Source organism: Eulemur rufifrons, chromosome 18, assembly GCF_041146395.1.
Source record: "Eulemur rufifrons isolate Redbay chromosome 18, OSU_ERuf_1, whole genome shotgun sequence".
Classification (NCBI taxonomy): Eukaryota; Metazoa; Chordata; class Mammalia; order Primates; family Lemuridae; genus Eulemur; species Eulemur rufifrons.
In genome coordinates, this window is record NC_091000.1 from 66,108,980 (window position 1) to 66,127,060 (window position 18,081).

The following is an 18,081-nucleotide window of genomic DNA, read 5'->3' on the forward strand; positions in this document are numbered from 1 at the left end:
TACCGTTCCAATAAACGAGCAGAATGAGCCTCTGATTGAAACAGTGAAGAGATTTGTTTGTTCTTTTGTACAGGATGAGGCAAATCAAAGTCACAGAACAACTATACTTACCTTTCTCAACTAATTATTCTTAGTAAGGTAAACTACTTTGATTTAATTGGTCCCTAGGATATTAATATGAATGCTGAATTTTCTACTTGAATTAGCTCTGATTGACATTTGTTAGCTCTTTCATAGTTCTGAGGATCTCATTTGTGAGTTGCATGACCTTGAAGTTCATATTTCAGCCCTTTGTCCTTTTGGCCAAATATAGTTAACTTAGTTGAATGTGCCATGATGACCCTGCTTTCTATGCTCAATTTCAAACAGACAAAATTGTTCCACAGCCACATTCTGTCCACTCATCCCATCCAGGTGTCCTGTGAAAAGCAGGCATAGCCAGTTCTAGGCAAAAGGAACATTTTACGTTTGACCTGGGATCAAAGCATTGAACTAAAGGAAGCAAACTCTAAGGGGATATTTCAATCACTAGTCAGCAGAAGGTAAAGACGCTAGGCTGGAACAGTTTTTGCAGTAACCCCTATCATTCCATTTCATAAGTCACTGTCTATTCATAAAAATGGCTGCAGTGATAAGAGATATCATTATTGACGGGGCCTAATTGTACACATGGTGTTGTTAGTTGTGAAATAATGCAAAAGCGTAGGCCTTATTGACAAGAGCTCTGTACAGATATCAGAAAATAACAAGCTAACCTCGCAGGATACTCTACCCTAAAAATGAGGCGGGAGAGAAGTCTGCTGAGGACGTCTGGAAAACTTTTCCTCACACTTACAAAAAAGAAACAAGGCTGTTGCATTTTCTGCCTCTGGACCTTCTGCGTGGTGCTTCTGCCACTAGGCTTCAATCCTGAGGGCACGAGCCTGAGACCAGAGTGTTCAGGGTTCCAGAGCACTGGCATCACTGAGGGTTTGCTGCTACTGTTCTTACTGAAGCCAGTTTTAGTTGGGTCTTCTCTTGGCTGAAGCCAAAGGCACACCTGCCTCCTCTGTAACCATTACTCCCATACCCACACCCAGGGGAAAAAACAAACACTGAATTGCCCCCCACCACTCAATTGACATGACCTTTCTTCCTGTGTTTTAATAGTTCCTTTGAACTTGTATTTGTTTCTGGTCCCTACTCTGATGAGCTCTTCCTAAAACTATAACTTTTAACTTTATAACCCATCAACTATTAGTATCCTATTTAGTTGATTCTATACGGTATATAAAAATATCTCTCTGACTCCAGGGACAGAAATACCAAAACTTCTTCCAGTAAGATAGAAAATTCCTAAAATATATTGCACATAATTTGTCAAATTTTATAGATGTTGGTAAGATTTAAGGTTTAATATGTTATCTATAAATAGAAAGTTCTTATACATTGCCGTAAGGTTGATAGCAGAGAAAATGCAATAAGGATATTGAATGTGTATACATATTAAGATCACATAACACACATCCTTCTGATCTACACTACAAGAAAACTGTGCCAGATGTTGAGGACAGCATTCTTTTTTTTTTAAAAGTGCCTTAATAAACAAGAAAGCAATTTGTGATTGCAATACTCTAAATACTTAAAACATATCCCAAGAGCTTTGGTTTTCACAAAAATGAAAAGCAGTCATAAATCCACAGGCCTCTGATGACAGAAGTTTCAATACAAACATGGGGCCACAATCTGTAGGACTCAATAGACTATAGGAAAACGGAATGTCCTAATGTCAAAGGCTTTGGTTACATAACACCCATGTTGGCAAAGCAAACTGAAGATGAAAACTGAGGGTACAAAAGACCAAAAATCATGAGGACTGTGGCTTCTGCCCTCAAAACAGTATATGTTTAACAGTAGTTGTGGTGGTGGTGGTGGTGACAGTGACAGTAGTAGCAATGGTGGTGAAAACATAAATAACAGTGAACATGGATTAAATGTTTATAGCGTGACAGGCTCCATTGTAAGTGCTTTCCATATAAGCCCTGTAACGATTCCCAGTACAAACTTGTCTGTTTTCTGATCACTGCATTTCTCCTTATCTGTAAGTCAACAATGCTTACTGAACACAGATAAAAGGTTCTATGGTTAGTCATCTCCCCCATTTCTTCCTCTACCCCTTTCTATTATTTTCTTCTGGGATAATAATCTCTTTTCCAGCAAAAGTAAATAATTAATATACTTTTGGGAGAGATGAATGGGGAAATGCACATGGAAATAGTAAAAAATTTGAGATCCATTAACTTCATTGCAAGACAATGAAGCTGATGGGATTCACAGCTGGTTTTATTTGGGAATAGAATGAGGAAACACTGCAAAATCCTGCATCAAGTTTCTATCAGAAACATTTATGATAATGATAGCAAAACCTGATCTAGGAGCTATTCCAAGCTATGGAGATTAGTAAGTAATCACAGGCTCAAGCCTTAATACAATTCTGGAGAGACATGGAAGGACTTAGAGAATTAACTAGCAAAAAAGGATTAAAGAAAGGAAGAAGAAAATTTGACCTCCGCATTCATTGGTCAGTATCCATGAAATTCTACATTCACTTATATATAGTTCCATCACTGTTCCATATTATTTTGTAAGTGTCCCTTGAGAACTCTGTCTCATCCTCTAGATTGGAAACAACTTGAAGCCAGGAACTGTCAATCTCACCCACCAACTCCAGTATCTAACACAGCATCTTGGCATAGGCAACAATAAGAGCTTACTAGTTCAAAACTAGGAGGTTTCTGGAGTCAGCTTGGGTTAAAATCCTGGCTCTGTCACTTACTAGTAGAGTTAGTATGGTCAAGTTACTTGGTGGTGCCAAGCCTCAGTTTCATAATCTATAAAGTGGATTTGTAGTACCCACCCCATCCGTTGTGGTACATAAAAGTTTTAACATAAACAAAGTATTTAGTCAATGAATTGCACATAGCATTCAACAAATGGCAGGTATTATAAGGTACTCAACAAATTAATATACAGACTAGTGGTGTATTGAATTGTGATTGCCGGAAGGCATACATAAATAAGGAAAAAGAGCCAATCCTGGCCTTAAGAAACTCCCAGGCCTCACAGAACACAGCCCTCACCATTGATGCTTGCTGCCACACAAAGGGAAGGATAAATTCTGACCCAGAGTCTCCCCCAGGAGTCTAGGCATGACTGACCTCAGAGATGACTGAGTTCATACAAGACCTTTCACAGTCACTGTCCTGCTGATGCTTCCAAATTCTTTGCCCTTTCTGTTTTTTCTTTCATCATCTCTAGTTCTATCTCTTTTCTGATTTAAATACTAACACTTTCCCTTGACAAATTACTTCAAGTGTACCAGCAAATCCTGACTTAAGTATAATTTTTTTAAAGTGCATTTAAACTGTATGAGTTTATTCACATAGTCCCTGCACCTTAACAAATACACACAAGGAAGGGAGGAAGAAAAGCTTCAGCAGTTCATAAAAAAAAAAAAACAAAAAAGTTTAACAGTATTGCAGCTCTGTTTGAAATTCATGGTGACAAAATTTAGGGCAAAAAGAAAGAAGGGAGTTTCAAACTTAAGTGCAAAAGGTATCAAATTATAGACCTGCTTATTATAATAGTTATACTCAACTTAAAATGAGAGTCCACTGGAGGAGGAAGTGAATTTAAGCTCCCGGTCAGACCATCTCATTTTACAGATGATGGAGCTGAGGCCCTGAAGCTGAATAATTCTGTCCGTCATGACTATGATTCAAGGTGTGGTCCCTGGGCCAGCAGCAGTGGCATCACCTGGGAGTTTGCTAGAAATGCAGAATCTCAGGCCTCACCTCAGACACACTGAATGAGAATCTGCATTTTTTTTTTTTTTATAATTCAATATTTATTGAATATGGCAATGGTTCAAGGAGATTCACTGATACTATTTTTTCTACTTCTGTATATATTCAAATTAGAAAATAATTACATGTACCCCCATAGTATCCTGAAATAAAAAAAAAAAAAAAATGAGAGAAAGAAATAGTCGACCCTTTAAGAAAAATGTTAGTTTTTAGTCAAAAGAAGAAGAAAAATGGAAGCAGTTAAAAATAACTGTATAAGGCATCAAAGTTTACCTAAATATACACTCGTCATAGGAATATTTAAGACTTAAACTAGCCAAACCTGTTTTTGTTTCATTTATGTCATCAATTATAAATATAATTAATATGTGTAATTATGAGATACACACATGTATCATAATGAACAAATAACACAAAATAAGAAGTGATACTGAGAAAATAGCCAAGTACACAAAATAAATTTCAAGAGCAAAAAAGACTATTTTACTCATCTTTATGCAAGTAATTTGAGAATCTGGTGAAATTACTTATTGGTTAATAAAAGTCACAAACCCTATCCCCAGAAGTGACAGAAAAATAGAACTTTATAAAATAAGTCAAGAAAGTGGTTAAAGAGCTACTACCCCTGACAAAATCAAGAGGACTAGTAGAATCTGCATTTTAACAAGATCCACAGGTGATTTGCACATTGAAGTATGAGAAGAATTAATATTCATAACTTGTTACCAGTAAGTTCATAAATTAGATCATTTAAACTCCATGCTTTATTTTTCTATAAACCGTATTCCGATTGTTGGATTTATTTTAAAAAAAAATTAAATCCTCTGGCTCTAATAATCCACCTATGAATTTTATACTCAGGTTAAACTTTAGGAATTGCCTCCCTGAAGCCCTGAATAAACAACACACTGTACTAATGCTGCTACTGAGATGACCACTCAGCTACAGTTTCTTCACGTGTGAAATGTGGAGAACAACTGCACCAAACTCAGAGGGCTACTGAGGAAATTAAGTCGAGGCATGTAAAGGCTTGAGGATGGTGCTTGACAAAGAGCAAGGCCAAATGGAAAGTTAAATACTAATTATGATTACTATGACTAGCTTGAATAGAGTGAGGTATGGTAGGTCTGTAGCCACTACCCACCTGTTCTCATCTATTCCTGTTGCAATGACAAGTATTTGAGATAGCATCCAGGATTAGGAATATTTAGTCTGTGGCCACAGAAAAGGGCGAGCAAAACCCCTCAATTGGGAGAAAAGATAACTACCAACATTGCTGAAATCATTTCACCAAATGAGGACTGACTTTGTGAAACAGTATGGACATGAAAAAAAATAACTTTTTTTTATTAAGGATGGGGTTTCACTCTATTGCCCAGGCTACAGTGCAGTGGTGCAATCATAGCTCACTGCAGCCTTGAATTCCTGGGCTCAAGGGACCCTCCTGCCTCTGTCTCCCAAGTAGCTGGGAATACAGGCACATGCCACCATGCCTGGCTAATTTTTTTTCATTGTTTTTTAGAGACAGGGTCTTGTTATGTTGCCCTGGCTGGTCTCAAACTCCTCGGCTCAAGTGATCCTCCCACCTCAGCCTCCTGAGTTACAGTAACTTTTAAATAGAATATGTACCTAAAAATGTGCAGTGTTGAGTAATTTTCAATAACAAGTATTATTCTGTGTAGGACTAAGCATTGAATACATAATTTTGGACTATTTAAAAACATTTAAAGAATGAATAAAAGTTAGATCACTGAATATCGTCCCATGTACTGAAACAGCAGATTTTACTTTAGGGATGTTGGCAGGAGTATACACACAAAGGCCCAGACACCCAGAATGAACACAGCACGGGAAGCTGCAGTGGGGAACAAAGGTCTCTTGTACAGAACAAGATGACACCTGCATGACAAAACCACCGTACTGTTCAAACGTGTATCTCAGGCACTGATCCCGGCTGGTTAAAAAGAGTGATTGATAGTAGGCAAAGCACTTAACTCAAAATATGTTGAAATGAAAACCAAAAATTAAAATCACATTATAACTTGAATTTCCTTCTGACTAGATTTAAACAATGGGTTTCAAGGTATTCGGGGTCAGAGTTGGCCAGATGAGGGCTAGGGATGCTCTCGATCAGAGACTTGTTAGCACCCAGGAGAGCACTCTTAACTACTAGACACAAGGATTTACAAAACCCAAATCGTGGAGACTACGCAGAAGAAGCTCCCACAGAAGCCAAGAGATCCTAATATAACTTAGGATGGCCCGAAGGGAGACCAAGGAAGAGACATTTCCGCCTACTATACAGTAGATCCCCAAGGGCTCTCAGAATTTCCTGGCCAGAGAAGCCACAAGCTCCCTGCTGCCGCAGGCCTTTCCCCTAGGTCCCCCCTCCCCATGGTATGTAAAGAGCTTGCATGGGATTATGATCACTTCAAATATTCTTCTTAAAACAGGTCAACTATATTAAGTGACAAAAGGGGTCTCTTAGTTCCCTCTTATATTTAAATATGAACACTCTACATAGTTAAAAATTGCTAACACTTTAATACTATCTGTATTACTTATCTCTAACAACAAATTACATCTGAAGGCAAGCAATTTGCCATAAAGAAATAGAATATGAAAAGGTATAAGTGATAGGCTAAATAATGTCCCCCACCAAAAGATGTCACATCCTAACCCATGGATCTTGTGCATATATTATCCTTACATTCAAAAAAATCTTTATAGATATAATTAAGAAAGGCTCTTAAGATGGGCAGATTATCCTGAATTATCCTGGAGGGCTCCATGTAATCACAAGAGTCCTTGTGAGAGGGCAGTGAAAATTCAGAGAGAAGGTGATGTGTTCACGGAGGGAAGTGGTGGGGAAAGGCAATGTGATGCAGAGTCGGGAGCCAAGGGCTGAGCACAGCCTCCAGAAGCTGGCAGAGGCAAGGAAACAGATTCTCCCCGACAGCCTTCCAAAGGAACCAGCCCTGCTGACACCTTCACTGGATTTCTGCCCTCCAGAACTATAAGGTAATAAGTCTACATTGTTTTAAGCCAGTGAAGTTTGTGGTAATTGGTTACAGCAGCACCAAGAAACCAATACATACTTTGGTATCTGGAACTGAGCTGCTGCTTGTAACAAATACATAACAATGTAGAAGAGGCCTTGGAGCTGGTTAACGGGTAGAGAATTTTGAGCACCATGATATAAAAGGCCAGTTTGCCTTAAACAGACTGTTGCAGAAATATGGATGTTACAGACTCATGAGCAAGGAAGAGTGAAGAGCATGGTAGAGAAAACCTATCCTGCCTGCAGATACCCAAATCATGATTAACATACAGATGGTAGAAACATGGATGTCACAAGCCCTGCTGGTGAGGGCTTGCAAGGAAACGAGGAATATGTTAATGGAAACTGAAGGGAAGGGGATACTTACTACGTAGTGCCAGAAAGCCTAGCTGAATTGGCTATGAAAAGCAGAACTTGTAAGCAATGAACTTGGATATTTACCTGAGGAGATTTCTAAGCAAAGAATTGAAAATGCAGTCTGGTTTATTCTTGCTGTTCATAGTAAAATGCAAGAGAACACAAACAGATTGAGAGAAGAACTGTTAAGAAAAAAGGAACCAGGATTAAAATTTTGAAAATTCTTAGCCCATCCAGATTGCAAAAGAGACAAAAATTAGGAGATTCACTGTGAATAAAGTGTGTTCTGGAAAGAAAGCCAAGAGTGTGGCTGTACCACCCTTTGTTAGTACCTTGGGAGAATCAAAAGATCAGTGTATTTAGTGACACAGAGAACTATTTGAAGAAATCAAGCATGTGATTCACGGATCCTCTCATGCGTCTCAACAGAAGCCCAAAATAGCAATGAATTACTCAAGAAAGATCTGCAGAGGAGCCTGCCTGTGACATACATGGAGACCTACGAGGTTACTGAGAATGGTATATCATCAGAAACACCATAAGTTTGGGTTGAAAGGGATGAAAGAAAGAAAGAAAATGAAAGAAGGCTATCTGGCTCCCAAAATTCTACAGTCAAAACCCAGGCTGGTAAAGCAACTTAGATGCAAATACAGGGACCCTTAATGAAATAGGAAAAATATCCCAGACAGCAGAACGACAGGTCTGGGGGGTGAAGCTGAAGGTCACAGAGGATTATTCCCAGGCCATGAAACCTAATGGTTGGATTTTGAAATTTCCTGGGACCAGTGATTCCTTGTTTTCCTTTCATCTTCTTCCTTTTCGAATGGGAATGTCTGACTACTCTCAACACCTATTCTACTCATTGTATTTTGGGAGCAGATAACTTGTTTCAGGTGCATAGACAATAAGGAATTTTGCCTCAGGATGAATTATACCTACAGTCTCCCTGTACCAGATTTAGATAATTAAATGATGAGATTGACACTTTGGGGCTGATGAGATTTAGATGACAATTTGGACTTTGAGTTGATCTTGTAATGGGTTGAGACTTTTGGGGACCTTGGCATAGGCTGAACATATTTTCCACATGGGACAGAAGTGAATCTTTGCAGACAGAAGGCAGACTGTGACAGGCTGAGAATTGCTCCTCAAGTCAAACCCAAGATATTTGTGTCCTAATCCCTGTAACCTGTAAATATGTTACCTTTTACATTTCCTTTTGTATCAGAGTACTAAATTTTACACCTGCAGGCACAGGGCAAGGACCAGAACCCAGATCGCTTGATTCTTAATCAAGTGTGTTTCCAACTCCTCCCAGGTCTCGATTCTTAACAGGGAAACCCAGACCAAATGATAAGGAAACGAAAATAGGCCAGGTAGGGTCATTACTATCACTCCTTAAATTTTCCTCACCCTTTCACCCACCCAGAGAGAGGACATGGACTCAGCCATAGGACTTCTCAACTTGGGGTACGCACCTCTGCCTTCGCATGCAGTCTGCAGTGCCCCCGGTATTAAAGTATTAAAGGAACACTTTTTAAAAACGATTCTGAGATGAAGAAATTATCCTGGATTATCCAGGTAGGCCTGATACAATCATAAAAGTCCTTATAAGAGGGGGCAAAAGGCCAGACAGAAGGCAAGCAAAAAGTCAAAGAGAAAGCAACGTGACAAAAGAAAAAAGGAGAGAGAGAGAGAAGGTGATACGATGCCAGGCTATGAGGCAAGGCCTGAGGGCGCCTCCAGAAGCTGGCGAAGGCAAGAAAAAGATTCTCCCCAGACCTTCAGAAGGACCAGCCTTGCTGATACTTTGACTTTAGCCCAGTCAGACTGATTTTGGATTTCTGACCTCTAGAACTATAAAATAATAAATAAATGTTGTTTTAAGATATTAGGTTTGTGGTAATTTGCTACATAAGCAACAGGAAACTAACCCAGATTAGATACCATTTATAAGTGAAAAATTAGGTAATAGTTTGCTAAGATTCATAATTTATGAAATATTTTATAAACATATACTAAATACGGATATACAAATCCTAACTGTCCCATCAGAAGTTCTTAAGTTTCTTACACAAAGACAATCATATAAATTATATTTTAGCATACATTGCATAAATTGACTTTCAAATTGGAAGGCAGAAAAGAGGAAGAAAATGGCATTTCACCAAAAATGAATTTTGATCTCCAAAAATCTATTCCTATGTCTGTGTCTCATAAGAAAAGACTGCTGTGAGTACACTTAAAACTGAATTTAAGCCACTTAACTGTGGTAGCAACTGTATTGTTCATCAGAGAAAACTCTGAAAAGGAAGCAAATGGAAATTCTAGAATGGATAAATATGATATCTAGTGTGATTAATTCATTAAATAGGCTTAATGGTTAATGAGACACAACAGAAAAAAAAGTTAGTAAATCCAAAGAGAAGATAGTAAACATTACTGAAAATAAAGCACACAGAAAAAAAATCAATCAATAATAAAAAACAAAACAAAACCTAAGCATCAGAGTTTTATAGCATAGGACCAAATGGTATAACATGTATGCAATTGCAGTCTGAAAAATGAGTGGAGTAGAATGTTGGAAGAGATACTAGATGAGAATTTTCCAAAATGCTTGAAAGGCATTAACCCAACAGAAAATCAGCAAGAAAAGACAGAAAATCATATATAGGTCAAATTGCTGAACACCAGGGAAAAACAATAAAAGTAATGAAATGACATGTTTAAAGTGCTGAAAGAGAAAAGAAAAACAAAACAAAAACCTGGCAACCTAGACACCTATACACATGGAAATATTTGTAAGAAAAATAAAGGTGAAACAAAGGCATTTCAGACAAACAAAAGCTAAGAAAATTCATCCTGCACTATAACAAAAGAAAGTTCTTCAGACTCAAGAGACATGATCACAGAGAAAAATCAAGATCTGCAAAAAGAAATGATGGTCAGTGAGGTAAATATCAAAGGAAATATGAAATGATATAGTTTTAATTTCTTTAAAAGACAATTGACTGAAGCAAATATAATAATATACTTTGGGATTATAATATATGGGGAAATAAAATAAGACAGTAATACAATAAACAAGAGGAATAATAGAATTACACTATTATAAGGTTGCTATATATTTCACAAAGTTGTATAATATTTATTCATGATAAAGTAAAATGAATTATGTATATTGTAACCTAAAGTAACCACTTAAAAATCATATAAAGTGGTAAAACTAAACAGCAATGGAGGAAATAAAATATAATACAAAACAAAAATAAAAACAACAAATCTCAATTTCCACACAAAGGAATAAAAAAATACATAATAATTGAGGAAAATGGGAAAAAAAATAAAAAGATGATAGAATTAAGCCCAAGAATATAAGTAATTACATTAAACATAAGTATGTTCAATGGTCTAATTAGAAGACAGAGACTTTAAATCTGGGCTAAAAAAACAGACCCAACTGCATGCGCTTTGTAAGAGACATGCCATTAATGTAAGGACACAAAAAGAAAGCAAAATGACACACGTTGCAAACACTAGTCCTAAGAAAGCCAGTGTCTATATTGGTAGAAAAAAACCAAACATTAAGAGACAAATATCATCAATGACAAAGATAGATATTTCATAATGATGTTAGCAAAGCCCAAAGTTGGTTCTCTGTTTAGACTGATAAGAACGACAAATCTCTTTTCTCCTGCAGACAATTTCTGAAGGTTTATGGACCCCTGTGTGTTTATGGATCTCTATTTAAGAACTTCTTTTCAAATTCACATTATCTTAAAAATTCAACAGTTTTCTTTTCAAGGACATGATTCTCTCAGTCCTTGATAACCACTTTTATTATTATTTACTGAAACCTTGCAAGTCGTTTTACCTGAAACTTCACCTTCTGGTTAACATCGGACACGCGGAACTGCTTCAGGAAGCGCTCGTCCTCGCTCCAGAAGAGGCGGATGTCAGGAATGTCGTAGAGGATCATGGCCAGCCTTTCTAATCCTAAACCGAAAGCCCAACCAATTCGGTCTTGAGCACCAGCTACAATTAGGAGACAAAACAAAACAAAACAATTGTGTAAAAAAGTATAAAGATGAGACAGGCACATACCAGGCCCTGATGGTTACCAGTAACGTTGATGAGATGCCCACCAGGGGCCAAGCACTGGGGAGCTGCTACAAAGACGTGCAAGAGGGTGCCCAGGCTTACATGTTCCTTCCTCCCCACACGCCTGACTTCCCTCATGGAAGCACTCTGAAGTCATACTGTCTGCCTTTCACTTCTGATTAAATTCCAGGCTTTCTTAAGCCCTGGTTCCCATCTCTGAGTTATGGTTTTTCTGTCATCTTTGCTTGCCCTGATTCAGACATTTAGCCTACTATGTGCAGATTACAGAGGGGAGGGAAAAGACAGTCTCCGTCCCCAGTTGGCTTACTAGATAAGGAGATATGTTCAAAACAAGCCACAGCAGACTATTAACATTCTGGAAGTGTGTGGCAGGCCTTTAAGAACCTCAGCTTTATTAAAACACCATGATGCTGCTTCTTAGTAAGAGCTACCTCAGCAGTGTGTGGAGAGCATGCAAGCCAAGGTGAGGTGCATACTGTGCACCTCTGGTTACTCTAAAGGTATGGTGTCCTGTTCAGATTATGTCAACACCATGAATTCTAAGGGTTTATTTTATATACATGAGGTGTTAAGCAAGAAGATACAAACATCAGAACGGAGAAAAGCAAGGGAGCAATTCATACTGCTGGAAAGCTTATAAAATGAGCTCATTAAAGAAACATAATTCCAACTGGACACTAAGGGATGAGCAGGATACCGTGGCAGGCTGGGATGGCCCCAAGATCCCCTCCCCCCCGGCACATGCACTGTGTTAACCCCTCCTGTTAAGCGTGGGTGGGACTCACGCCTGTGATGGGTTTACTTTATACACGACTCCACCTTGGCAGACTGGAGAGAGGTTTCCTCGCTGGCTGTGAGGAGTGGGCTGCCATGCTGGAAGGGCCCCGTGGCTCGGCCCTCAGGAAGGCATAAAGGAGCTGAGAGAGGCCCCAGCAGCCAGCGAGAAAACAGGAACCTCACTCCTACAACCAGAGGAGCTCTTCCCACAGCCTGAATAAGCTGAGAAGCAGACCCGGCTCCAGTGAAAAGGTAGCCCTGCCGACAGCTTGATGTCACCCTGGTAAGATCCTGAGCAGAGGACCCTGTCAGTCCCTTCCCGGACTCCTGATGCAAGGACATAATTGTGACATAATAGGTTTGTGTTGTTTAAGGGCACTGAGTATGAGGTAACTTATTATGTAGGGCAGGAAGAGCGGGTAAGGACACTAATCGAAATCCAAAATGTGGAGAAAGGTGATAGGAAATTCCAGAATGAGGGAATCTCTTCAATAGCAAAGGGACAGGGTATAGCACAGGCATCTGGAGACACAGATGGGGTTCCTCTCAAGCCGTGTTTAACATCTTGTCCTTGTTTTTATTTTGCACGTAATGTCTTTCTAAAATGTAAAGAACTTATAATTGTTTCACAGATCCCATTCACTCTGGCTGAACACTCATGGAGCCACAAGATTAGATGCTCAAGATCCAGGAGGAAAAAGACTTCATTATAAGTTAAATACTAGCACCTTCAGTCATCACTTGGCATTAAGGCAATCATAAAGATGACTGGAAACACAGGCATCAGGCTATAAGCTATGGAAAGATCGAGAGGCACTGGTCTTTGATGAAGAACTTTTTAAAAATTTCCACTACATCACAGGCTGACAATTTGTCACATATAAGATTATGCAGATGACAATCTGCTCAATAACAGAATGCATATTCCTTTCAAGTGTACATGGGTCATTCATCACCATATTCTGGAATACAAAACAAATTTCAAATATTTAAAATGATGGAAAATGTACAAAGAATATTCTATGCCTAAAATGCAAATAAATCAGAAATCAACAGTAGAAAAATATCTGAAAAATCTCTCAAATATTGGGCAGTTCAGCAACGTACTTCTGAATAATCCATTAGTCAAAGAATTGATCACAAGGGAAATTAGAAAATACATGGAAATGAATAAAAATTAAGATATGACACATGAGAACTCATAAATTATTGGATAGGAATACAAAATGATCAAGCCACTTTGGAAGATAGTTTGGTAGTTTCTTACAATAAACCAATGGTTGTCAACTAGGGGAAATTTTAGTCACCAAGATAGACACTTACCAAGGCCTGGAGACATTTTTGGTTGTCAAAACAAGGGCTAGGAATATCCTGACATTTAGTGGGTAGAAGCCAAGGATGTTGTTAAACATCCCATAATGGACAGGACAGTCCTCCACAACAAAGAATTATCCAAACCAAAACATCAACAGAGAAACCCTGAGTTAAACATACACTTAGCATATAACACAGCAATTCATACCCAAGTATTCACCTAAGATATGGAAACATATGTACACTGAAAGTCCAATGCACAAATGTTCATAACAGCTTTATTCAGAATAGCCCCAGCCCAGAAACAACCCAAATGTCCATCAACTGGTTAATGGAAAAATTGTGGTACATCCATACAGTGGAATATCACCCAGCAATAAAAATAAATAAATTATATATACAACAAAATAAATGAATCTCAAAAGCATTCGGCTTAGCAAAAGGAAATAGTCACCAAAGACTGTCTACAACAAAATTCCATTTTATACGACATTCTAGAAAAAGTGGAACTATAGACAGATAACAGATCAGTGGCTGGCTAGGGTAGGATATAGGGAATTTTCTGGGTCAATGAAAAGTTTCTATATCTTGATTATGGGGTGGTTATATGACTTTAAAACTCTTCTATGTTTTAAAAATATGAATTTCATTGTGTGTAAATACCACCTCAATAAGCTGACTTTTAAAAAAATCCTACACTTGGATGCCATGGGAATATCAAGTTAAACTGCTGTACGTTTCTAAACGCTTACTCCCAAGCTTCCATGGTTATCCCACTATGAAATGGAAACAAACAGTTTGTGGACCAGCGCCACTCTGAGGTAGCAATGATTTGAACGATGTAGAATATACTTATAATTTTTTTTAAGCCCACAAAATTAAGAAGTTCCATAGCAAACTCATATGCACTGTAAGAATTCATCTGTAGAACCCTAGGAATCTGCACACGGCAGCCTGAGCATCATCGGGCTGGGGAACAAAACATAAACCCCAACCGACAGCACCCGGCGCCTGGCCCACCACCCCAAATTTCCGACAGGCCTCTAAACATGAAATGTCCTTGTCATGACACAGCATGTTTTTCTTAAACTTGTCCGTCTTCCTAACATGAACACCCACCATCCTCTAAAGACTGGCTGAAATACTCTGACTGTGGGATTCTCCCTGACGCTCAAGGATGAATTCAGTTTGCCGCCTTCCCTCCTCTCACCAACATCCTGAACACGCTTTCATCAGCAACTACCACATTTATGAGTCTCTCTGCACATCTAAACCTGGGAGTTCCGAGACAACAATCCCAATACAATGTTATATACATCACTAATTACTAATAAATGGTTTTTAGACATACACCAGCACTAATGAGACAAACGAGCACTTCCCATGTGGTAGATTCTCTGAGTCACTGTCACAGTATAAAGCTGAGGATCACAACAAGGAGAACGAGTGAAGTCTCTGAGGAAAAACGAAAAAAGAGCGGGAGTTCTGAAACACAAAATTTGCACAATGTTTACAATTAGGGGTTGGGAAGATAAAGGAGTAGGGAAGGAGAGAAAAAAGGAGATAGATAAATGCTTAATTCATTGCTTTCCGGACATCTAATAACAATTTCACAGACGGGAAATGTAAACAATCACAAAATGCTTAGAAGTAACAAAATTAAAAGAAATAAATGCCATTTAAAAAGTGAATCTACACACTATGACATTTGTCAGAATAGAAATATCAAAAACAATAAGAAATAAAGGTATAAGTCCAAAATCAAATCATCATAAAGTTATGGCAAAATAGTGAAATTCTCCATTTACTGTCTTCTTCCGAGCTGAGCCAGGGAGCTGCAGAGCATGGCAGGCCTCCAGGAGCCGGACCCAAGCACGGTCATGGGGTACGGTCCAGAAACATGACTCAGGAAAGGTAGCCACCGGTTGCCACTGCGATGACAGTCTGGACTCAGCTGTGATATGTCCCCGAGTCAAGGAAGACCTGCCCATCAACCTGACGTGGCCCGACTTCTGAATGGAACAGACTAAGAGCAAGCAGGAGGAGCATCGCCAGCCGGAAACCACATTGGGAAGAGACAGCAAGGGGAGCCTGGCCACCCGTGCGAGGAGATGGGGTGCACACTGGGAGTAACGCTGCGGACAGGCGTTCAGTTTCTTGCATTGGAAATGGCCACAATAGATAGTTGGTTCTGCCATTCAATTATTGCCACAAAGGTTAACATCAGTCTAAAATTAAAGTCATTATTCAGATTGGCTAATATCCAATGATTCCATTCATAAGATCAAAACAGTAAGTTACCTTCACGTACAATTTCCAGGTACTTTTCTCAGAAGGCTCACTAGAAAGCTACACTGCTGAAAGTCAGATGCTCTAGAGCTGTTCTACTGGAAGTGTGCACTGGCCTACGTGGATGACTGGCAGATGTTTATCATTGGGCTAGGGTTATGCACGACTCAGGGGCTTTGGTCCCAGGAGGCTGTCAGTGGACACAGGCAGACCCCTTTCTGAAGACAGGAGACTGGCTCTACCTGAGAGGACCCAGTGTTAAGGTGAATGGTGGGTCATTCCATCAGGCACCTAAAATCCCAACCACCTTGTGTGTCAAAGCTTCTGGACCAGAACTTCACCAGGAACAGAGAACAACTGGACTCCGGCTTTCTGCCCCTGCCTACAACCTTTGACTCTCACAATCATTCTGATCAAAAAGTTTGCAATCAATTTTATGGAGGGTTGCAAGAAAGGATATGGTGTCTATTTGCTGAGCTGTATCAAATTTTACCTTTAAAACACTTCACTTTGGTCCCATCTAGATTTGCTTCTTCTGAATTGCACCCCTGCATTGTGTCATTGGCCCACTGCATTGTTAAGACAATGCCAGGATCTCCTGTTAAGGATGTTGGTCACTCTGTCATATGGCCTTCCATAGCAGGCTTCAGGAAATAAGATGATCTCAGATTTAAGAAAATGCCTCTGGGTCGTCTTAGGAACAGAAAAGACTTCCTTTTCCTGAAGAACTTGATTGCTTTTAATTTTAAGGATATGTTACATAATTGATCATAATTCACGTTTTACTTTGGCATCATGAAAGCTTAGAGCCAAATTTGCAGGTCACCTCTACAACTACACAAGTGTTTAGGGTACATTTCTTGGTGTGACTCTTACCCCAGTTTTATTTTCTTATCCGTATTTCCTCTTTGCCCTGATTATCTCAACTATTTATTTTATCCTCTTGTATGTACTTTTATAAGGCACTTCAAGTTCTTTATGGAAGAAAGTGAGCCATAAATAAATAGACACTTAGATATTGTCAGCCAAGGTAGGTATAATTTCCAGGTCTTTGGCACTCCTCAGCTGTAATTTGTTGCCCGGTACTCAAGGGCTGACAGGGCTTTAAGGTAGTATTTTTTCCCCTCATTCCAAAACTAGAGGGTTCCAGTAAACTAGAGTCACCAAACCAGAGAACTGACTGCAGAGGAACATCCTCACTTAAACAGGGTATTCAGAATGGGAAGCAGTTAGGTACTTTGATTAATGTAATTCTGTACATGATTGAGCATCCCACACAGGAAAAAAATTTATATTTATTATTTTTGCTGAAAATGTTTCCAAGAAGGTCAGCTTACATATAGAAGCAAAAGAATGTAAGAGAAGAGTCCAGAAATGGGAAAGTTTAAAAAAGAGGAGGAGGAATTGGAGGAGGAAGAAGAAGAAAATGCAATAGAAAAGAAGATAGTGAGAAGTCATCAGTGTAAAAGGAGAGATACAGAACCTAAAAGATTCTAATCCCCTGAGGTAGTCCTTCTAAGCAGCAGCTGGCTCTCTAGGCTCTGCCTTTCTAAGCAGCTGCAGAGAGAGAAGCGCTTGCGAAGGAGAGCCCCAAGCACAGAGGATCTACACACAGCCTCTTGTCTGTACCTCCAACGGGAAGACTCCACGGGCAAGGGACATCTCCAAAGGGATCACGGCGACACTGGGGGTAAGGTCTGGGGAAGGGTAAGAATGGCTAGGGGTTGAATATAAAACTGGGGTCTATATATAAGCAGCCAAGTACTTGAGTCATACCAAGGAAAGTGCAGCCTATAGGTCTTTATCTCCAGGTTTGCAATGATCTTCAGCCACAGGAAAAAAAGGGTACATTATACTATTATACTCTGTCACTCAATGCTAGAAGGTGAGTAATTTGGGGGAAAAAAATTAAATTTCAAACAGTGTCATGCATTTGAGTGATTATCCTTCAACTTCCAAGAAAATTAGCTTTTCAGACTAACACTTTCTGAAGGTTTAGATAACTTGGAAAGCAAGTGGTGCTCACAATGAAGTCAGACCTAACTGTCTATTCAAAGAAGTTCCTGCAGTGAGAAGATTACTCCCATTCTCTCCCGAGAAACTTGGAAGGACATTTACTCTTTCATCTGCAATTCTTGATCAATGACCTATTTAACCTTTTGGAGACTGAACAAAATCCTTGCTTCAGAACACAATTTACACCAGGCTACAAGTAGAAGCCCAAACACAACACTTTTTCAGAGATGAAATATAATATTTAATTTTATTTTTGCTGTGCTTGGTGCTATGAATGAGGAGGTAAAGGTGTCAGGGTAT

General features: G+C 39.1%; 1 protein-coding gene across 8 annotated transcripts in view; it reads right to left on the reverse strand.

The window, feature by feature from the left end:
* The window catches only part of FARS2 (phenylalanyl-tRNA synthetase 2, mitochondrial), a 504,609-nt gene that overhangs the window by 195,258 nt on the left and 291,270 nt on the right, over positions 1 to 18,081 (reverse strand). For all 8 annotated transcript variants that reach the window (XM_069493083.1, XM_069493082.1, XM_069493080.1 and 5 more), the window contains one exon: positions 11,138 to 11,298. In XM_069493083.1, the coding sequence (XP_069349184.1) occupies positions 11,138 to 11,298 (161 nt within the window). The remainder of the gene's footprint in view (positions 1 to 11,137; positions 11,299 to 18,081) is intronic.